General features: G+C 39.0%; 1 protein-coding gene, 2 long non-coding RNA genes and 1 other non-coding gene across 4 annotated transcripts; 3 read left to right on the top strand and 1 right to left on the bottom strand.

Moving 5' to 3' along the window:
• Positions 1–291: 291 nt before the first annotated feature.
• LOC130462111 (uncharacterized) lies at positions 292–4,998 on the top strand. The gene is made up of 4 exons (XR_008922250.1): positions 292–556; positions 758–859; positions 4,438–4,756; positions 4,855–4,998. It is a non-coding gene; the product is annotated as an uncharacterized lncRNA (long non-coding RNA).
• A 19-nt stretch (positions 4,999–5,017) lies between these two features.
• On the top strand, positions 5,018–5,806 carry LOC130462112 (uncharacterized). The gene is made up of 3 exons (XR_008922251.1): positions 5,018–5,229; positions 5,315–5,416; positions 5,552–5,806. It is a non-coding gene; the product is annotated as an uncharacterized lncRNA (long non-coding RNA).
• Positions 5,807–8,044: 2,238 nt separating this feature from the next.
• Positions 8,045–11,804, bottom strand: LOC130460966 (uncharacterized). Its single transcript, XM_056828806.1, has 9 exons — positions 11,312–11,804; positions 11,099–11,226; positions 10,891–11,007; positions 10,595–10,708; positions 10,078–10,203; positions 9,746–9,861; positions 9,377–9,423; positions 9,202–9,284; positions 8,045–8,117 (listed from the first exon to the last, which is right to left on the bottom strand). Exons 2-6 carry the CDS (start codon positions 11,177–11,179, stop codon positions 9,844–9,846), a joined length of 456 nt encoding a protein of 151 aa, XP_056684784.1. The 5' UTR covers positions 11,180–11,226; positions 11,312–11,804; the 3' UTR covers positions 8,045–8,117; positions 9,202–9,284; positions 9,377–9,423; positions 9,746–9,843.
• Positions 11,805–17,427: 5,623 nt separating this feature from the next.
• On the top strand, positions 17,428–17,534 carry LOC130462183 (small nucleolar RNA R71). Its single transcript, XR_008922314.1, has one exon. It is a non-coding gene; the product is annotated as a small nucleolar RNA R71 (small nucleolar RNA).
• Positions 17,535–23,373: the final 5,839 nt, after the last annotated feature.

The raw sequence follows: 23,373 nt of genomic DNA, 5'->3' as shown, positions 1-23,373 counted from the left end.
ACAAGATGAAAAGAGTGTGGTGCAGAATAGTGGAGTGAAGCATGTTGCAGCATCTAGGGTCTATGCAAGCGCCAAGGATAGAAGACCGGTTGATGCGACACAATCATATTATGGTGTTATCGAAGAAATATGGGAGCTTGATTACAACAAATTTACGATCCCTGTATTCCGGTGCAAGTGGGCCAACAACCATAATGGGGTGAAACAAGATGAAATTTTTCCTGGTTTAACATTGGTTAACTTTGATCGATTAAGTGATAGTGACGAGCCATTCATTCTAGCATCACAAGCTAAGCAAATTTTCTATGTGGTAGACAATGTTGATCCTATATGGCGTGCAGTTGCCCAAGGCAAGAGAAATATTCTGGGTATTGATGATGTTGTGGATGAAGATGAGTATGACAAGTACGATGAAACACCCCTGTTACCAACGGCTGTTCAACCGTTACCGGAGGAGGAAGATGCAAATAATACTAATCATATGCGCACAGATCATAGGGAAGGAATTTGGGTTGTAAACCGTAAATGAATAAGATGAGTTGGCTTCTGGGAATAGGTAATTCTAGCTAACTGAATATCAGATTAAATGTATCTTTTCTAGCATTTAGGAAGGTGTAGTTTGTACTTCCACATCTTTAATTCTTATTTTATACTTCCATTGTGTTCATGATTATACTTTTCTAGCTTTCTTTAATTCTTACTGTACTTCCACATCTTACTTTTGTTCCTGACCAAAGTTTTCTAACTTTCTGTGCAGATGACTTGAGATCCCCGAGTCAGAAATTTTCAGAAGCTTTCGGTGATTTGTGTCTTTTCAGAAGTTCTCAGAATCGGAAAATAAAGCACGTATTTACTTTTGGTGAGTTGTGCGTTTTCTCCTAGTGTTGCGCTAATTAACATGTCTCCTAATCTTGAGCTAGAATGACCTAAATCAAAACGAGCGGGCTTAAATTGACCTTAGTTGAATAAACTGACCTAAATTGACCTTAGTTGACTAAATTAGCATAAATATGAACCATAACTACCAAACAAGTCTCAAATGGCATAAATTGATTGAATTGAGTCTAGGTAAGTTAAAACTAATCATATTAATCATTTAAAAGGATTAAAATGAGTGTTTAGGTTCTTTAGTTCAAAGTTGGGAGCGGAAATGTCATTTTAGCTCTATATATGACATATAACGACCCAACGAGCCATAAATGTGCATGAATAGGTTCGAATGAGTTTTAGAAACTTAAAACTATGCATATTAGTCATGTAATAAGAATAAAATGAGTCATTAGGTTCTTTAGTTCAAAGTTGGGAGCGAAAATGTCATTTTAGCTCTATATATGACCTATAACGACCCAACGAGCCATAAATGTGCATAAATAGGTTGGAATGAGTTTTAGAAACTTAAAACTATGCATATTAGTCATGTAATAGGATTAAAATGAGTGTTTAGGTTCTTTAGTTCAAAGTTGGGAGCGAAAATGTCATTTTAGCTCTATATATGACCTTTAACGACCCAACGAGCCTTAAATGTGCATAAATAGGTTGGAATGAGTTTTAGAAACTTAAAACTATGCATATTAGTCATGTAATAGGATTAAAATGAGTGTTTAGGTTCTTTAGTTCAAAGTTGGGAGCGGAAATGTCATTTTAGCTCTATATATGACCTTTAACGACCCAACGAGCCTTAAATGTGCATAAATAGGTTGGAATGAGTTTTAGAAACTTAAAACTATGCATATTAGTCATGTAATAGGATTAAAATGAGTGTTTAGGTTCTTTAGTTCAAAGTTGGGAGCGGAAATGTCATTTTAGCTCTATATATGACCTTTAACGACCCAACGAGCCTTAAATGTGCATAAATAGGTTGGAATGAGTTTTAGAAACTTAAAACTATGCATATTAGTCATGTAATAGGATTAAAATGAGTGTTTAGGTTCTTTAGTTCAAAGTTGGGAGCGGAAATGTCATTTTAGCTCTATATATGACCTATAACGACCCAACGAGCCTTAAATGTGCATAAATAGGTTGGAATGAGTTTTAGAAACTTAAAACTATGCATATTAGTCATGTAATAGGATTAAAATGAGTGTTTAGGTTTGTTAGTTCAAAGTTGGGAGCGAAAATGTCTTATTTTAGCATAAATATGAACCATAACGACCAAACAAGTCTCAAATGGCATAAATTGATTGGATTGAGTCTAGGAAAGTTAAAACTAATCATATTAATCATTTAAAAGGATTAAAATGAGTGTTTAGGTTTGTTAGTTCAAAGTTGGGAGCGAAAGTGTCATATTAGCCTAAAAATGAGTTCTTAGGTTCTTTAGTTCATAGTTGGGAGCAAAAATGCCTCATTTTATCATAAATATGAACCACAACGACCAAACAAGTCTCTAATGTGAATAAATAGATCGGATCGAGTCTTGGAAAGTTAAAATTAATCATATTAATCATTTAAAAGGTTAAAATGAGTCCTTATGTTCGTTAGTTCATAGCTGGGAGCGAAAATGCCTCATTTTAGCATAAGTGGTGTTTTCTAGACTTATCTCATATGAGTATATGATTTCATGATATAAGAGAAGTGAGATTGTCAGATTTCCTCATTAAGTTTCTTAATCATTGTTGCTTGAGTTTAAGTGAAACTCAATTACATAATTTCATTTTACGATCTAACTTACATACTACTCCGTACTATACTAGATTAATAGAACTTGTTTATAGAATGAGTTAGCTGCCCTGCATTCTCATATTGCCTCAACAAACACACCAAGAATGACAAAGAACATTGCAGATCAGATCAGCACAGATCAATGCAGATCAGATGAGGGTAGCACTGATCTGTGTTGATCTGTTCTGCACTGATCTGTGCTGATCTGATCTGCACAGATCAGTGCAGATCAGATCAGCACTGATCTGTGCTGATCTGTTCTGCAGATCTGATCAGTGCAGAACAGATCAGCACAGATCAGTGCTGATCTGATCTGCACTGATTTGTGCAGATCAGATCAGCACAGATCAGTGCAGAACAGATCAGCACAGATCAGTGCTGATCTGATCAGCACTGATCTATGCTGATCAGATCTGCACAGATCAGTGCATTCCACATATATAATTTTTCATGCTTGTTGGCTTGTTGCTGCTATAGAGTTCAAATTCTTTGATATGATTTGATTCTTTGAAGGCCGGAGCATGTGTCAACTTAGTATTCTATCAATTGTTCAATTACATTGTAAAGCGATGTTTTGGTCCCTAACAAAAAGCGGAGAGGAATAAAAAGAGGGAAAAGGGGTGAAATGGATCAAGGAAGGGATGTGAAGGTTGGTTTTTCTGGTGATGTATCCATGGTGGGTGGAAGTGAGAGTTGCTTTAGTGGTGACTAGTGAGGTGACGGTGATAGTGGTGGTGAGGTGATGGTGGGGTGGGGTGGATTGATTTGGGATGATGGTGGTGACCATTGAGTCATTGACCAATGAGAGACTGATAGAAATTTGGGGGAATCCAAGTCCAGGGGGAAGTCTGGGGAACCAAACAGCCCCTAAATTTCTTTCTCTCTATGCTGTTCTTATTGATTTTCCATTATGTTGAGCTTTGACATATTTACACTTAAATTTCTCGTTCATTCTTCAATTAGTGCCATCTCTTTTGCATGATCCCCTTTGCACAAACTAGAGACTTAAAATTGGTGGGGAGTGGTACTGTTAGTTGCTGTTGTTTCAAAATTGACCTTGATTTATCTCTTCTGACTGCCATAAAACTAGCATCTGCAAATCCTTGATGAAATTTTATTAACCAAATATTTGGTTAAAATAGTGTCAATTGTTCCTCTATGGTTTCACTTTAAAAAAATGGACTTACCTGACTACCTGTCTCAAGCTGCAGATGCAACAGTCATATTGTTATAATTCGAACAAAATCAACAAGGGGGGAACATTGCAGATCAGGTCAGCACAGATCAGTGCAGATCAGATCAGCACTGATTTGTGCTGATCTGTTCTGCACTGATCTGTGCTGATCTGTTCTGCACTGATCTGTGCAGATCAGATCAGCACTGATCTGTGCTGATCTGTTCTGCACTGATCTGTGCTGATCTGTTCTGCACTGATCTGTGCTGATCTGATCAGCACTGATCTGTGCTGATCTGATCTGCACTGATCAGTGCAGATCAGATCAGCACAGATCAGTGCTGATCAGATCAGTGCAGAACAGAGAAGTGCAGATATCACAGATCAGATCAGCACTGATCAGTGCAGATCTGATCAGCACTGATCTGTGCTGATCTGTGCTGATCTGATCAGTGCAGATCAGTGCTGATCTGATCTGCACTGATCAGTGCTGATCTGATCTGTGATATCTGCACTGATCTGATATCCTTCTGTATGCTAGAGCACTGATTTGCTGCTGTGCGCACATTTTGTAACCACTCTTCTGTATGTTTTACTTGATGCAGGAACAACATAGGTACGATGAATGAAAACCAAATTGTTGTTAGGCATGAATCAGAAGGTGGCAAGACTCCCACAACGCGTGACGAATCACAAGATGTTAGTACGATTACAAAGACCATTAAAGGCCGTGGTCCGTCAAAAGGTGTTAAAGTCGCTAAGCCTATGTTCCTTGAGTATAATGTATATAATGTCCCCGATGGACAATGGTCTCATGAATACGGGAAGCAAGTTGGGAGTTGTGCTACTAGAATTAATATTAACGTCCCATTATATCCAAAGGTAGATGAGCAAATCAAGAAGGGGTTTTGGGAGGAGACTAAGGTAAGCATTGGATATTAACTTGATTTGTATATTTTAGGGATTATTTAATTTGATTTAAATACTATTTTTATAATCTAACTTTTTTTAATTATTAACAGCTTATGTTCCACATTACTGATGATTCTAATCATTCGAGGGAGAAATATTTTCATTCTTGTGTGGCGAAACGATTTAGTTGTTTCAAGAGCAAGTTGGTGCGCCGATGGATAACTATGAAGGAAAAGAAGCCAAAAAATCAAACAAACAAGATTCTGCTAGAGATCCACGTCGAACAGATTATGCATGGGGAATCTTGAGTTTGTAAGTTCTTTTGCTTACAAATTACATTAGTCTTTAAGAAACCTAAGCCAAAATCATATTCATGAGTACCCATGTTTCGTTAATTTTCTAGGGCATACCAAGTGTACAAGTGCAATGGTGGGCATTGTCCGAATAAAACGAGTTTTAAGTCGTGTAAACCCATTCATATAGAGGTATAACATGTTTCTTAATTAGCTTTTTGCTTTGTTTTTATTAATTATTGGCCTTGCAAGATAAAGTATTATGTTTCTTAATCAGTGTGCTCAACAAATCGGCGGAACTGAGTGTGGCTATTACGTTATGAAGTTCATGTTAGAGATAGTCACGTTACAACATGACTATGAAGGCCGGCTAGATGAGGTAATTAAGTAACTAATTGATTCGTATTCTAGACTATTAATACATTGTCATTAGTTGCTTGAATGTTAAAATGTGACATTTCATTTGCATTTAATCGATCTAATATATGCTCCATCAATTTTTTGTTTTTGTAAGGTCTATACTCCGAGGACTGCGCCTTATGCTAGTGAGGAAATTGATGTGGTTCGTGAGCAATGGGCGAAGTTTTTTACCACCAAGTATTTATTATTGACCTGATGGCGCTTGATCGTGTTGGTTTAGATGTTATAGAACAATCTTTTATGTTAAAATGTATGCGTACTTTGAAATTGGAACGTAAATGTATTTAAATGTATCGGTATGTGCACTTTTGGTTTTGGGATATATACAAAACTCCAGTTGTTGTTTTTATATTTGTTATACAGGTTGCGTTATTCTATTATTGTTTTGACAGGTTTCTATATTTGGTGCAAGGCACTCTAGGTATCCCTAAACAAAATTAGAATTTTCCCGCCAAAAGTGCTTTTTTGCAGCGTACATATATGTTGTACGCTGCAACAAGGGAAAAAAATTTCGCAAAAATTCAGACTTGTTGCAGCGTACAAATAAATGTACGCTGCAAAAAATTGAGTAATTCAGACTTGTTGCAGCGTACAAATAAATGTACGCTGCAAAAAGTTGGGTCTGTTGCAGCGGGCTTTTATATGTACGCTGCAACAAGTCCAAAATTTTGCCAATTTTTTGGCACTTGTTGCAGCGTACATCTAAAAGCCCGCTGCAACAAATCACTTTTTGCAGCGAACATGTACGCTGCAACAAGTTCAGACTTGTTGCAGGCCCCCCAGTTGCAGCATACGATGTACGCTGCAACAGGGGTCTAAAAGCCCGCTGCAATAAGGGTTTTTTCTACTAGTGCCACCTCGACCCTTCCGCTCGTGGTCCTTTGCCTCCTCCTCCTCGGCCTCCTACACCGGCCATGGAGCCTTCCCCTCATGAGGGTGGTACGTCCTCTTCTTCTCCTCCTTTTGATTTGACTAGTTTTCAATCCACCCTTGCGGCCATCTTGCAAGGGCAAGAGGACCAAGCTCGTACCTTGGCTTCTCTTGCTCCTCAAGAGATCTGCATGGTGGATTCTCATCCCGATTTTGACTCGTCCTACTACGGTAGGCGGGTGTACGATTATCACGTTGACAAAGGGGACTTTGAACCCTATGTCAACTATCCTTATCATCCACCCCAACAAGGGCCCGTCCCTTGTTGGAATGATGATCGTACTCCCACTTACTCGTATTGGACGGGGCCTTCCCAACCCGGTGTCACCCCCCCTCTTACCTGCCCTATGATTCCTCCAAAATGGGTGTGAGTGACTATCGTGGTGATCCGATGTCTCCCACACCTTCGCCGGTTGATCGGCCTAGTGGTTGGCCCGAGGGGTTTACCGAGTGGCCCGCGGGATATGTTGGAGGTTGGGATGGTCCTCGAGGAGAGCCTCCTCAAGGCAATTACCCCCTTATGCCCGAATTTGCTTGGCCTCCGTATACCGATGTTTCGGGTCCCGATGTGGACCCCACCTACAATTTCACCCCTTTCACCAACGAACAAGCTCGTACTCATCGTCGTGAAAGGGATGAATATTGGAGGATTCATGATCAAAAGGGTAAAGGGAAAGGCCCAAGTACCTCTTAGGGTTCACTCCACTTCACCCCCATCTTCTATTGTGATGGTATGCATGTATTTAGCTTGGGGGGTGACAGGCTAAAGTCGTATCATCTAATCAAAGATAAACCTAAAATCACTAGCTAGGTAGAAAGGGAAGTCAGGATCGTATCCACGGGGAAACAGTGTTCTTTCCACAATCAAAAGACAAATCTAGACTACTGGTAACAAGAATTGGATTGGTTTGTGTATTAAACTAAAGCAAATAATCAAGCCAAAAATTAACAATATTAAGGGAATCTAGGGCAGCGGTTCACCATAAATACAGACCGGGATTGGAAAACGGACAATAACAATCCACTAGTAGAAAAAACCCTTATTGCAGCGGGCTTTTAGACCCCTGTTGCAGCGTACATCGTATGCTGCAACTGGGGGGCCTGCAACAAGTCTGAACTTGTTGCAGCGTACAATGTTCGCTGCTAAAAGGTGTTTTTTGCAGCGTACATATGTATGTACGCTGCAACAAGTGCCAAAAAATTGGCAAAAATTTGGACTTGTTGCAGCGTACATATATATGTACGCTGCAAAAGACTCAACTTTTTGCAGCGTACATTTATTTGTACGCTGCAACAAGTCTGAATTTTTGCCAATTTTTTGGCACTTGTTGCAGCGTACAACATATATGTACGCTGCAACAAAGCACTTTTGGCGGGAAAATTCTAATTTTGTTTAGGGATACCTAGAGTGCCTTGCACCAAATATAGAAACCTGTCAAAACAATAATAGAATAACGCAACCTGTATAACAAATATAAAAACAACAACTGGAGTTTTGTATATATCCCAAAACCAAAAGTGCACATACCGATACATTTAAATATATTTACGTTCCAATTTCAACGTACGCATACATTTTAACATAAAAGATTGTTCTATAACATCTAAACCAACACGATCAAGCGCCCTCAGGTCAATAATAAATACTTGGTGGTAAAAAACTTCGCCCATTTCTCACGAACCACATCAATTTCCTCACTAGCATAAGGCGCAGTCCTCGGAGTATAGACCTTACAAAAACAAAAATTTGATGGAGCATTAGATCGATTAAATGCAAATGAAATATCACATTTTAACATTCAAGCAACTAATGACAATGTATTAATAGTCTAGAATACGAATCAATTAGTTCCTATAACAATAGTCAATTAACATTAGTCATGTAATAAGAATCAAATGAGTCCTTAGGTTCTTTAGTTCAAAGTTGGGAGCGAAAATGTCATTTTAGCTCTATATATGACCTATAACAACCCAACGAACCTTAAATGTGCATAAATAGGTTCGAATGAGATTTAGAAACTTAATACTATGCATATTAGTCATGTAATAGGATTAAAATGAGTGTTTAGGTTCTTTAGTTCAAAGTTGGGAGCGAAAATGTCATTTTAGCTCTATATATGACCTATAACGACCCAACGAGCCATAAATGTGCATAAATAGGTTCGAATGAGTTTTAGAAACTTAAAACTATGCATATTAGTCGTGTAATAAGAATCAAACTATACAAAGTTTTTGGTGGAATTTTATATGTGGTGTTGATGGTTATAGTAGTTCAAGTTGTTAGAGTCAAGGGTTAGTTATTTGTTGTTATTTAGAAAAAGTATATCCTATTAATTTAGTTATGTCGAAGTACTTAAATCATATCAGAAAATGTGAGTTTGTATTTGTTTTTGAACAATTAAATCTTGTATTGGTGAGCCCATATTAGCCTTAGTAGTTTATACTCTCTTTTAAGCCCAAATTGTCTGTTGTACTATGAATTACTAATTATTAGTACGTTTATCAAAATCTTGTTGGTTTTTATATCTTGCCATTCTCTCTTTTTTTTTTTTTTTTGAAGGAATATCTTGCCATTCTCATTATAAATGCTTTGCTGTTGTTAAGTTTTTAGCTACACGAACAACAATATGTACACTCAAACCCATTATGACAATCCTAGAGTTTCTGAAACAATGCATATCCTTGACAGACAGTAGAGTATCAGAACCATTTCAGTATTATAAAAACTATGCTACTAAGATGATTCACATTATAAACGTGAAGCTAAACTAACAAGAAAGAACTGGGGAAATAAACGAGGAACAATATACTTACAAGAGCTTTTTGGCTAGTCAACCTCCGGATTGATGGAACACGTGCAACTAAGGTAGCAGCTGTAATATGCAGCAACACGTATTCTGCATGAAGTCGGTGAAATTGTGAGTGCCAATTCTTTTGTGACCATATCGGTCAATTGCAACTGAACTTGTCAATGTCAATGGCTAAATACCTCTTATGAACATCAATATATTCATCTGTTTCATCTACAATCTCCTCCTGTATATGCAAAGTAGACCACATGAAGTGAGTGATTACAGTAGTTTCACTAGAGGAACGAGAAAAAGAATCTACGGAGCAGAAATTATACTTGAAGTAGCAAACTAGAGTATGTTAAATCTAACACCATCTACGGCATGAGATTTAGTCAGTAATCCTAAAAAGATGTGGAAGTTTGATGTTAAAGACTGAATTTATTTAGGTAAGCCATTATATTTGGCCAGTTGCATCAAAATCCAATGCCCATACAAATGGTTACAACATACAGAAAAATATCAGTACATTAAGCTCATGTAATAGCTAACAGGTGTAGGAAAATAACCTGAGTTTTTTCTTCCTCGGAGTTGAGATACTCGTGAATTCCATGAATGCTCCAGGTCGGAATATGAGGAATACGAGCAGAAACATCAAAGAGGGTGTCTACAACTGCAAGATTACCTTCAACAACCGCAATTTCAATAGGTGTATAATCATACTGAAATAGAAGACACAGTAATAAGTCCAAAATGGGTTCCCTGATGAATATCGTACAGGAGGAGATTGTAGATGAAACAGATGAATACTCACACGCATATTCACTCAGAGAAAGGTAGATAAGAATATGAGTTTAAGGCCAAAACTCTTAAAAGCGTGTGAGTGTTATCTTTCACTCACAAAATTAGTAGTATTAGGATCAGCTCCAGCTTTAAGCAAGCATTTGATAATCTGTATATTGCCAGAAGATAAAGCCACAATCAAAGGTTTTTCTCCTTGTAAACCAAGATTCGGGTCAGCACCATGCTGCACCAAGTATAACAGAATAATCAGCCTCTAATAACTGAATAATCACAGGTTAATATTTCTGCCATCCTAACTCTACTCCCTAAAGTCATCATAAGTTGATTGAACTTTGAAATGAGGACTATAACTTGACTGGTTTCTATGTTCATGCTCCTTCCTAGAAGATCATAGTCACTTCTGATTTCTATGTTCATGCTCCGGGCTGCTGAGAGTCCTCTTCTCTCAAACAAAACTCAAACGACAAGCAAGAATATGAAGACTGCATAAATCAGGAATTCAAGACACGCCTTTTACTGCCTAAAATGCAATTCAATAAATCTACAAACACAATAGAAGAAATAAATCAAATAAAGGATACATAAGCATGACTTCCTGCCACTCCGAAAACTACTTCATCCCCAGAATGCAAAAGACGGCTGGTGTTCTTCTTCACACTCATCCCATTTACAAACACAGATCCCTTGCTTCCTGTGCTTTCAAGAACATCAATCATGCAGCCTTCACGCTGATAATAACAGCAAACAATGATTATTCATACTGCAAATACATCAGAGAGACTTCATTTCCAAAACACAAAAGAAGACACTTTGCTGGTGGTTTCGCAGCATCAATGCCAGGGTAGCACGGAATGCGAATATCATCTAAATTTAATCAAATAAACCCATACTTGCTAATAATAATAAATACCTTAGTATTTTTTATCCGGCAAAGGATCCCACTCGCCGTTTGATCTCTCAAAATGAGATTACATTGTCTGTTTGAACTAACTGAGAAAACGGGCACTGATATAGGTAAAGTTTGATTCTGCATTGCAATAATAATCATTCTTAATTTCGATTTCCGGGAATAAACCAAGAACCAATATCAAAATTTCATAGAATAGATTAAAATTCACCTGTGCATACTGTGACAAGAGCCTAAGCCAAGGAGTTGTCGATGTCTCTAAACCCATGCTTTGTTTCTGGTAAATTCTCATTGGCGAAAACAAACTCCTCGTTTGTTCCACCACAACCGGCGAATTCCCTTTTATCAAAATAATAAATTCAAATTCTTGAAGTTCAATTTCTCCAACAACCAAAAAGAAACACTAAGCAAGAAGAAAACATACCATCAGGGATCGGCGGTGAGGAAACTGGGGCAGTAGGAGCAGCGGTGGCAGCTGCAGCCACTTCCTCGGGCTTAACGGAATCCACATCCTCTCCGCCACCGCATAAATCTCACATTCCGGCGGCAAAACAGGATCTACAGGCGGCGGTGAAGTACTCGTTTCTTTCATAACCGATTCCGGCGGCAAAACAAGATCTACATTCCGGCGGCAAAACAAGATCTACAGGCGGCGGGAATACATCACAAGCGTAGGATTTGGGGGGAATTGAGAGAAGGGGTGGAAATTAGGGTTATGGAGTTAGGGTTGTGGAAAATGGAAATTGGGGGTTTAAGAGGGGTTTTAGGGAGGAGAGAGAGTGGGAGGAAGTGAGAGGTTCATCTTCACTCTGTAAGTACCACCGGCGACGGACGATGAAATGGCTTCACGCAGGGAAAGCTGAGGGAAGAAGAGGGAGTTGAGTGCTCGAATTTGGTCCAGAGGTTTTATGACGAAATGTTTTAATTAACTTTGATGCGAAAAAAATTTTACATGTTATTGCAGGGGGCTTTTACCTGTACGCTGCAAAATATAAGGGTTATTGCAGGGGGCTTTTACTCTGTACGCTGCAAAAAACTCTTTTGTAGCGGTCAATTTATTTTGTACGCTGCAATAACCCTTTACAGGGTTTGACCCGCGTTGACCTACTGGTTGTTGAAGCGTATTAATACATGTACGCTGCAACAAGGGGGCTGCAACAGGGGTTTTTTCTACTAGTGATCAATTAACAATCATAACTAGGAAAACATGCATCTCTCGAATCTTATGAATTCCTTAGGATAGAACAACTAGCGGGCTCTCGCTACGTACTAGAAATAATTCCTATCTAATAGCCACAGACCAAAAACATCAGATTTATACCTCTCGGCGCATAATCTAAGGTTAATCAAACTCAAATCAAAATAGTCCGGCCGAACAGAATTGACGAGCAATAAGAATAAGCTATAGAAATTATAATCAATCAATCAATAATCAAGTCCACATATAATCCCAATCATGCATTCATGGATCCCCTAAACCCTAGAAATTAAACTACTCACTCATGATAATAAATAACAACGCAAGTAACATAATGGAAAACATGATTAAAGCAATGAATTAAATTAGAGCAAGAAATAATACCGAATTAAAGGACAATGGAATAATAAAGCTTGAATCTTTGATTAAAATTAAAACTAAGTGTTTGGAGAAAATAGAGAGAACTAAAATAGACTAAGTAATTAGAAAACTAGATAAAAGATGTCACTAAAAATATAAGGGGCTAGTATTTATAGCTTGCCCAAAATAGAGCCCAAAATCGGAAATAAAAACTCGCGAAATACGCTGGAGGTTGGCGAAATAAAAACCCGCGGATGTGCTCGATAGTCGGCCCGATCGGGCGCGTGTTAAAACTGCACGATCCTCTATCTTCAAAACGTCATATCTCCTTCGTTATTCGTCGGAATTAGGCGAGTGACCACTTGTTGGAAAGCTATTGAAGTTTAGAATCCAACCCAATTGAAATTACATCATTTGAAGTTGTAGAACTTGAGTTATGCTTAAAATAGTGGACTATAGTCATTTTTGTACTTCCTTCGTTATTCGCTTTGCTTCAAAACTCTTCAAACTTAATGTTTGTGCTCTCGAAAGTACATAATATCTTGTATTGATTCAAATGAGTAGGAAATGCACAAAAATATGCTAATTTCTACAATGATGAACCTGAAACTACAAACACACTACAAGGAGCACATTAGTACTAAAAATCGCTCCGAAGAGCTCATTTGAGATCAAAAAGTACTAAGGGACGGGGGTAAAAACTCTATATAAAACACACATATCAAACTCCCCCAAGCTAGATCCTTGCTTGTCCCTAAGCAAGAAAATCATCGATGAATACAAGACCAACTTCACCCCCACCATATTTCAAAATGAAAAACATAATTCAAGGCAAAATCTAACGAGCATGCATCAATGTCAACCAATCAAATCCACCCAACCACAAATCCTCCCTAACAATCGTCACGCAAAGAGAACCACAAGTGTACAATGGAATTCAAGACTAGTGCTCACACACTCATCACTCATTTATGTGGCGGGTAAAAGATGTACCCGTTCGCTCTCCTCCCAACATATAAGTGAACAATTCCCTCCCAAACTCACAACACTCGTGTGTCTAGAAAAACATACACTCAACCTAGTAGTCGACTTGAAATGTGTCATGTCATAACTTGTATTGATAAACAACTATTTTCACATAAGTACGACTCTATGCACAAAGGTCGGAAGGTCTTCAAAGCTTGTAATGTTAGGCTTAGGTAAGGGTGCGGTAAATTTGGGTATAATGTGAGCTTTAAAGCCTTGGCTTTGGGGAGCATAAATCCTAAAAACAACCGTGATCAATCAACATAATGACCATAATCTCCCACTCAACACATGACAAAACAACAAATAGCCAACACCATACTTTCTTGCCTTTTTTCACAATTGTAACCAATCACTAATAAGGATATGAATTTGCAGAACTTGATTGAAACAACACTTTGAACTTTTTATGAGAGTAATAGATTTTTCTCTTTCTTTTCTTTTTCAATCTCTCTTTTTTTTCTATCTTTTTTAGCAACCTTCACATTTGTTTTGTTCTTTCATCTCTTTTCATTTTCAACTTATTTTCAACAACAAACATGATAAGACGAACTCCATTTTCAATACCCACTTTGTGCTCAAAATGTAGCACACTACAACTACCTCACCTCACTACTATTAGCTCCCCTAAGCTAGGCTTGGGACTAGTAACCAATGGGGTTTTTCATGGGCTTGTAATATGGCTAGTCACCGAATAAAAGGGCACAAGCAACAACATGGGTAGAAAAGGAGGGGACAAATGTATCTAATTTCATCTGAAGGCTACCTAAATAGAAAAATGCCTTCGTCCTCCACAATGTGCATGTATATGAGTCATAAAACACTACTAATAGTTGCAAAACAATACTCAAAATCAATGACACACCAGGAAGCTATCACACATCCTAACCAAATCAACTAGTCAAGCACCAAGTCCACAAATAGTTAGTCGGAGTTGACTCATGTTAAGGCATCAAAGCAATCGAATATCAAATCATGGCTAACACATCTACATTGCCCATCATCAAATACCAAGAATCAAAACAATTTTCGTTCAAGGGGCACAGGGAAGCATGATATTGTATTCATCGGGTATTCATCGGAACATATTTTTGTATTTTTTTTTCCAAAGCAATAAACTACTCTAGAAAACATTAAACACACCAACATAAACACACAAAAATAAGTAAATGCAAAAATAAAAGGAAAAACATACCTAATATGTACAAGTGAGTGAAACACCCCCTCAAGCTAAATCAGACTATGTCCTCATTGGCTCAAGGGGTATCATGAGGAAAGTGAGCAACCCGTGGCTTATTTGTCGCTGATTCGCAAATCGCCCGATCGGGCAGCAGATCGCCTGGTCGGGCAGCAGATGGCCCGATCGGGCGAATTTCGAACCTTTTCGTTGAATTTGTGCGCGCCCGATCGGGCGCACCTCGCCCGATCCGGATCGGGCGAAATGCAATGCCTTGTTTTATTGACTTTTCTCAGCCCAGAATCCTTCCTTGACCTTTCTACGACGTCATCATCAACCGCCCGATCGGGCGGAATTTCGCCCGATCGGGCATTTCACTCGCCTTTTGTGTCGATCGGGCCACTTTCGCCCGGTCGGGCGATTTCCCAAATTTTGCTTTGTATCGACACGCGCCCGATCGGGCGCTCTTCGCCCGATCCGGGTCGGGCGAAATGCAAGCTGCTCCGTTTGGCTTTGATTCAAATTTTTCGAGCTTGGGGCCTTAGACCTGCATAACATTAAACACCAAAACCGTAAAATACACTCATCTCGCCTCTCCAATACCAAGGACTACACTGAATCACACACTTGATAAAAAATTATACTAAAACACACAAAACGAAAGCATAAAGTACACTACGGAAAGCAATAAATGGATAGTTAAGTACTCATCCCCTATTAGATTGGTGTAATGTCCCCATTACACAATCTCAGTTTATGCACAGACAATGAAAGGAAGGGGATGAGAGCCACGACAACTCATCGAATGGGGGCACCAAAGATGGTGCCATCTAGTGTCAAATCAATTGCCTTGGATGAGCTATGTGGCGCGGGGGGTGACAGACCACGACCCCGATCATGAATGCGATGCCCACCGTTCACCAAACTTTCGGCCTTTCGGGTCTGAGCATCATCAAATCGCGCTTCCCTTCGAACCCATGCCGAAGAGTTCATACTCCGATTACCTCCACCTGCAAAACAATTTGAAACATGCTCCTTTTCCGAAGGATTGTTGGAGTTAGTATGAGTCAATTTAGTATTAAAATAATCATTAGAAACATTGACTCCAAAACATGACTCCTCTACCATAGGGCTCTTAGCAACATGGGTTAAATTGAAAGTAACCTTGTCATCCCCCACATTTAAGGTCAGCTTGCCATTCTTGACATCTATGATTGCCCCCGCAGTGTGTAGGAAAGGTCGACCTAAAATAATAGGGATCTGCCTGTCCTCTTCCATGTCCAACACAACAAAATCAACAGGGATAAAAAATTTACCTACTCTAACAGGCACATCTTCTAGAACACCTAGGGGGTATTTTACAGATCGATCGGCCATTTGCAGAGTTATGTTGGTAACTTTTAAATCACCCATGTTCAATTTAGTACAGACAGACAAGGGCATGACACTAACACTGGCACCTAAATCACATAAGGCTTTGTCAATAAAAAGGTTGCCAATATTACACGGGATAGAGAAACTCCCGGGGTCCTTCAACTTGGGTGGAGACTTATTTTGTAGTAAGGCACTGCACTCTTCAGTAAATGCAACAGTCTCCACCTCACTAAATGCTCTCTTCCTAGTCAAGATGTCTTTCATGTATTTAGCATATGCAGGTACTTGAGTAATTAATTTAGTGAAAGGGACCGTTACCTGCAGATTCTTTACCACTTCTAAGAACTTACCAAACTGCTTCTCTAGCTTGTTCTTTAGCTGACGATGACGGAAGGGAAGTTTGATAGGTGGAACTTGTATCTCAACTTTCTTCTCAACCCTTGTGTCAGCTTCCTTCTCTTTGACCACCTTCTCACTTTCTCTTGGCACAGCACCACTTACAGATACTTCAACCCCTTCCTCTATAGTCATAGGTGGCCCATCATACTCATATCCACTCCGCAAAGTGACAGCATTTACAGACTCTCTGGTCACAGGCTGTGAAGGGAGTTGACCCTTGGGTCTCTCTGCGAGAGTAGTAGCCATTTGTGCCAACTGTTTATCCATGATCTTGTTATGAGCAGTGAGGGCATCGATTTTGGCATCCTTTTCGCTCAGAGACTTCCGCAATTCTAACATCATATTTCGCATCTCAACAAGCATGGGATCAGGCTGTGTGGCTTGAGGCTGTGGAGGAAAGCTAGGTGGTCCACTAGGCTGCGGGTTGTAGTTACTTAGCGGTTGGTAGGGCTGCTGTGGTGGTGGTTGGTAAGGTTGTTGTGGTGGTGGAGGGTGTTGAATCTGGTGGGGGTTCTGAACATTAGTACTCCTATATGATAATAGGGGGTTGTTTTTATACCCCTCATTGTATGAGTTGGAGTACGGATTGTTCTGCTTGTAGGCCTGGAATGCATTGCATTGTTCAATAGAGCTCCTACATTCCGGTGCATAATGACCTTGCATCCCACAACTATTATAGACATTGGCCAACTGAGCACTCATTGCGGCGACACTAGCTTGTTGGGTGGCTTGGGAAGATGCGTTTTGCATATTATCCAGCTTGTGATGTAGGGCAGTTAGCTGAGCAGTAAGCTGTTCAATAGAGTTCATCTCATGCTTAACACCACGATCGGCAAAACCTCTAGGATTCCCATATTGGGCACTATGGATGGCTATCTCCTCAATCACCTCTAAAGCTCTAGGCATCTCCAGTTGCATAAATCTCCCACTGGCAGCTGAATCCAAAAGACACCTAGACTCATTACCCAGACCATTATAGAACTGCTGAACCAGAAACCAGTCCTCCAAACCATGGTGTGGGCACTCTCTTTGCAAGTCCTTGAATCTTTCCCAAACCTCGAACAAACTCTCATCTGCTTGTTGAGAGATACCTAATATCTGTCCCCTTAGACGAGATGTCTTCTCAGGTGGGAAATATTTAACATAGAATGCAAGGGCCAAAGAATTCCAATCGGTGATTTTCATAGTTGCGCGGTTGAGACTATTAATCCATAGCTTTGCCTTCCCACTCAATGAAAATGGAAAGAGTATCTCCATAGTCTGCTCCGGTGTTAAATTCTTCTGCTTAATGGTGGCACAATACTGAATAAAAGACTGGATATGGAGATTAGGATCTTCACCCTTTTCCCCACCGAATTGGTGTCTCTCGATCATGTTTATCAGCTGGGGTTCGATCTTGAAATTCTCGACCGCAATGGAAGGCATGATTGCCTTGGGGAGCATAGACAAACTTGGTTTAGAGTAGTCTGTAAGCCTTGGCACAAGTGGGGGTGGCGGTGGTGGTGCTTGGTCACCCATCTCTGAATCTGTATGGAATAGATTACTAATCAGATAGTCGGATTCAGAGTCAGAATAGTCTCTCAACTGTTTAACGAATCTACGCCGTCTACAAAAGGTCCGTTCAGGTTCAGGATCAAACGAAGTCAGAACGCTGGTATGGACAGTCCTGGGCATAAACAAGCAAAAACTAGAAAACAGTCGTGAGATCCGGTCTCAAGGAACGGGAGTCCCTTGAGAAGTAACAAACAATAATCTAGAAAAACAATTAATAACAGAAAATAAAACCGTTTCCCCGGCAACGGCGCCAAAATTTGACAGGCTAAAGTTGTATCACCTAATCAAAGATAAACCTAAAATCACTAGCTAGGTAGAAAGGGAAGTCAGGATCGTATCCACGGGGAAACAGTGTTCTTTCTACAATCAAAAGACAAATCTAGACTACTGGTAACAAGAATTGGATTGGTTTGTGTATTAAACTAAAGCAAATAATCAAGCCAAAAATTAACAATATTAAGGGAATCTAGGGCAGCGGTTCACCATAAATACAGACCGGGATTGGAAAACGGACAATAACAATCAATTAACAATCATAACTAGGAAAACATGCATCTCCCGAATCTTATGAATTCCTTAGGATAGAACAACTAGCGGGCTCTCGCTACGTACTAGAAATAATTCCTATCTAATAGCCACAGACCAAAAACATCAGATTTATACCTCTCGGCGCATAATCTAAGGTTAATCAAACTCAAATCAAAATAGTCCGGCCGAACAGAATTGACGAGCAATAAGAATAAGCTATAGAAATTATAATCAATCAATCAATAATCAAGTCCACATATAATCCCAATCATGCATTCATGGATCCCCTAAACCCTAGAAATTAAACTACTCACTCATGATAATAAATAACAACGCAAGTAACATAATGGAAAACATGATTAAAGCAATGAATTAAATTAGAGCAAGAAATAATACCGAATTAAAGGACAATGGAATAATAAAGCTTGAATCTTTGATTAAAATTAAAACTAAGTGTTTGTAGAAAATAGAGAGAACTAAAATAGACTAAGTAATTAGAAAACTAGATAAAAGATGTCACTAAAAATATACGGGGCTAGTATTTATAGTTTGCCCAAAATAGAGCCCAAAATCAGAAATAAAAACTCGCGAAATACGCTGGAGGTTGGCGTCGCCCGATCGGGCGATGTGCTCGATAGTCGGCCCGATCGGGCGAAATTCCGCCCGATCGGGCGGTTGCAAAATGCCCAGAACAGCGCCCAGAATGACCGCCCGATCCGGATCGGGCGAAGCCCGCCCGATCGGGCGCGTGTTGAAACTGCACGATCCTCTATCTTCAAAACGTCATATCTCCTTCGTTATTCGTCGGAATTAGGCGAGTGACCACTTGTTGGAAAGCTATTGAAGTTTAGAATCCAACCCAATTAGAATTACATCATTTGGAGTTATAGAACTTGAGTTATGCTTAAAATAGTGGACTATAGTCATTGTTGTGCTTCCTTCGTTATTCGCTTTGCTTCAAAACTCTTCAAACTTAATGTTTGTGCTCTCGAAAGTACATAATATCTTTTATTGATTCAAATGAGTAGGAAATGCACAAAAATATGCTAATTTCTACAATGATGAACCTGAAACTACAAACACACTACAAGGAGCACATTAGTACTAAAAATCACTCCGAAGAGCTCATTTGAGATCAAAAAGTACTAAGGGACAGGGGTAAAAACTCTATATAAAACACACATATCAGGGGGAGAAGTGTGAAGTGGGGGTTTGCTTTGGGGAGTTGATGTTTGTTGTTGGTGTTTGGTGACCCTATTTCCACTTTGAGTGGTTGTACATACTTGATGAGCTTATGATGGTTATTGGTTTGTTTTGGCCGTTTGGCCCTTGTCTACTAACTTTTTCTTGGTTCTTTTTGAGATTTACTTCTTAGTATGATTTCTTTGGTGTGGATTCACATTTTCCACCATTGCCTTGCTCGTTGCCTCATTTTTGTGAGTTTGTTCGATTTTCCGGTTCTTTGCGGGACTTGCTCCCACGACATCTCCGGTAATATCCTTCTATCTCATATGCATTCTTTGGGATGGGCATTTTTCTTGTGGGATATTTGGTTGGATGGGTAGCTGTGACCCTCCTAGTTTTGTTTTAGGCCTTGGGACATGGCCTAATTCAAGCTTGGGGGGAGTTTGATTTGTGTGGTTACTTTGTGTGTTGTTCATACCATTGAAATCATGCATTTGTGTGCTTTGTAGATACTTTAATGCTTTCTTTCTTTAGTTTCTTTGATTTTAGTTTCTTTTGTTTTCTTTTGTTTTCCTTATTTTCATTTCTTTTCCTTTCTTCCCTTTTTTTCTTCCTTTTTCTTTGTTTTCCTTTCCTTTTTGTCAAGGCAAGTTTTTCTAGCTTTTTAGGCATTATTCTTGATTGGGGCATAATAAAAATGGAACTTGTAGGTTAGAATGCTTTTATTCCTAATTGGTAGATGTGTGCACGGTTTTCAATGTCTTGGTTCGAGTCTAGGATTTAGGTGTTAAGAAAGTCGGTTAGAACTTTGGGTAGCATGAGTCTTGAACTCTTGGTTTGTTGTAAGACGATGTCGATCTCTCTAGTGACTTGAAACCGGAGAGGGTAGTATTTGCTCCCATTTGTGAGGATCATGTTCATTTTAGCCCAAACACATGTATACATATATTGAGTGACATGGATCCTTGGCTTGACTTTCTTATATCCCGAATTTGACTTTTTTCCTTCCCGAGACCGCGACCGAACTACTTTAGGGGACGATAGAGGCATTTCTTTCGGTGACTATTTTTCTTTTTAGTTTAGGACTTTATTTTCTATTTTTCTCATATATTTTTGTTTGCACTTGCCCCCTTGCTAGCCATTTGAGCCTTGCCTCTTCATTTCTTATAAGCTCATTACAAGCCTATTAGCCTTTGTTTTTATTTTCACCCTTAGAAGTGATAGTGAAGCTTTGTGTTATTGTGCTTGATGGTTTTGAATGATTATGCAATGATGAAGAATGATTGATGTTGGTTAGAATGGCAAGTTTTGGGAAATATGTTGTATATAGTGAATAAATAAGCAAAAAGAGAAAGGAAAGTTTTGAAAAAGCCAAAAATAGAGAAAAAAACAAGGCAATGAGAAAAATTTTAATTGAAACACAAAAAAAGAGAAAATCAAATCAAGAAAAGTTCAAAAAGAGTTTTAGTTTAGTTTTGTTGTTGAATAAGCTTGGGGGTGCCCCAAATAAGTGGCATGAGTTTGTTTTGGTTCGATTTGCTTGAGTAAGTTCATTTTTGCACTTCACTTTAGGATTGAGCACCAATTTCCAAATTTGTTCTACGCCCTTACCCCTAGCCTATACGTTACACCATGAAAGCCCTCTTGACCCTTTTGAGTTGAGTCATTGTCGGTGGAGGGAGGATTTTGTCAAATTTATGGAATGGGATTGTCATGCTAAGATGTCGAGTAACCTTCTCTCCTCTCTTGCAATTCTTGTCTTTTCCGGCGCCTTCGCGGCGTCACGAGAAGCTATCTTTGAGGGTGAATGGGATCTAGAGAGTTGACGCGGTAAGATCGGTTGAAGGGGGATAGATAAGTGCGAATCCTTAGTTCTCTTTGCTTGACACTTGAATCCTTCACTCGACTTAGGACATTGGTTAGCGTGCATTCATTTATTGGTTAGTAAAATTAGCATTCTTTCATGCTCGTTCCATAATAAAGGCCCTTTTCTTGAATTTTGTAGTTTTATTTTACTTTCTTTTCTATTCTTTTTCCTTTCTTTTTTTTTTCTTTTCTTCCCTTTTTCTTGGTTTTCTTTTCCTTTTAGGTCTTGCCTTGATTGAGTTTTTGGAAGAGTTATGGGTGGTTCTCTTTGGAAACTCTTGCGAGATCCCACTCGCCCTCATGAGCGATTGTGGGGTTTAAAGAGCTTGTTGCATATGCTTAAATGCAACCGTGATTCCTACGAAAGTGAGTTAGGTTGTATATTCTTGTAGTTCTCATTTTTGTAGTTTTTGGAATATGAATAACATGCTCATTCTTCCCTTTTTCGTGCTTAATTTGCTAGAGACTAGCAAACGCCTAGCTTGGGGGAGTTTGATGAGCGACATTTATGTCGCTCATAGCTTAGGTTTTCATGTTAGTTTTATTATGATTTTTCGTAGTTTATATAGTTTTTCGTAGCATTTTTATGTTTTCTTTCCATCTTGTGCATCATAGGTAAATCTTGTGGAAAATGGTGGAAAACCAAGTAAATTGGAGCAAAAACAGAGCTGTGCGACCGAACATGGTCTTGTGCGCCCAAACTATGAAGAAAAGGTGGACTCAAGGAAGAAGCAGCTCTGTGCGATCGAACGTCTTTTCTTGTTCGATCGCACAAAGGAGCCCTTGTGCGATCATGTTCTATTCAACGACCGCACAAAATGGAATTTCTAAATAGAATGTCCCCAATTTTGGCATTCGATCGCACAACATATCACTCGCCTGCACAAGGATTTGTGCGCATACACAGAGTTGACTGTGCGACCACACTGAAGATTTTGAGAAATTTGGCTAAGTCAGGTCTGTTCGATCGCACAGAAATTTCGTGCGGTCGAACATGACGAAGGAGATTAATCTCCGCTCTGTTTTCTCGCACAAAAATTATGTGTTCCCACACGAGTTTACTCCGTTCGATTGCATAGAGGGTTTGTGCGACCGAACGTCGACGCGTGCTAGGTTTATTGGAATTTTGAGCTTCTATTTGGGGAAACTTATAAATAGCTTTTTCGATTATTTTTCATTAAAAATTCATTTTAGAGTTTCCTAATTAGATTTCCAGAATATTAGAGAGAGAGTTCTTAGTTTTTCAAGCTTTGGATTAGGAGAGAGAAACTTCATTGGAGGAAGCTTCAACTTGTAATTCTCTTTCAACTCTTGAATTCTTATTGCAATTTCAATTCAATATTTAATGCTTTGCTATTCTTCTTAAATTTTTTATTGTTAAATTGCTTTGATGATAGTTTTGGTTGATTTTAATTTCCATTGATTCTCAGTTGAATTCTTAGTTTTTGATTCTTTTAATTCAATCTTTCAATTCAATGTCTACTTGCCTTCAATCTTTGGTTTCCTTAGTTAAAACTATGAGTAGTGAGTAGTTTCTAGTTAGGGATAGGGGGGGAAACTAGGGATTTAATTGGGGGAAATTGAAGGATGATTCATGATTATTGATGTGATTAAATTCTGATTTGATGATAGGAATTCCATGACTAATGAATTAGTAGTTGCAAATGCTAGTTCAATTAGGATTGATTAATTGGAGTGCTTCATTTTGATTTGGCAAGAGATTGTGGATCTCTATGTTGCATGTGAAGAGTTGGTTTCAATTGCTAGTTATTTAGTGTTAGGATTATGCGAGAGCTCTTCCTAGATTAGAGAGCTAAGC

The sequence above is a fragment of the Spinacia oleracea genome, chromosome 5 (genome assembly GCF_020520425.1).
Source record: "Spinacia oleracea cultivar Varoflay chromosome 5, BTI_SOV_V1, whole genome shotgun sequence".
NCBI lineage: Eukaryota > Viridiplantae > Streptophyta > Magnoliopsida > Caryophyllales > Amaranthaceae > Spinacia > Spinacia oleracea.
Note: the sequence above shows the minus strand (reverse complement) of the source record. Positions and strands in the feature narration are given on the sequence as shown.

Excerpts from the sequence above, each read along its gene's own strand:
- LOC130460966 (XM_056828806.1), bottom strand. The coding sequence starts at position 11,179 with ATGAGAATTTACCAGAAACAAAGCATGGGTTTAGAGACATCGACAACT. Across the intron at positions 11,008-11,098 it reads TCTTGTCACAGTATGCACAG|AATCAAACTTTACCTATATC; the intron begins GTGAATTTTAAT and ends ATTGCAATGCAG. Across the intron at positions 10,709-10,890 it reads GCCGGATAAAAAATACTAAG|CGTGAAGGCTGCATGATTGA; the intron begins GTATTTATTATT and ends TGTTATTATCAG.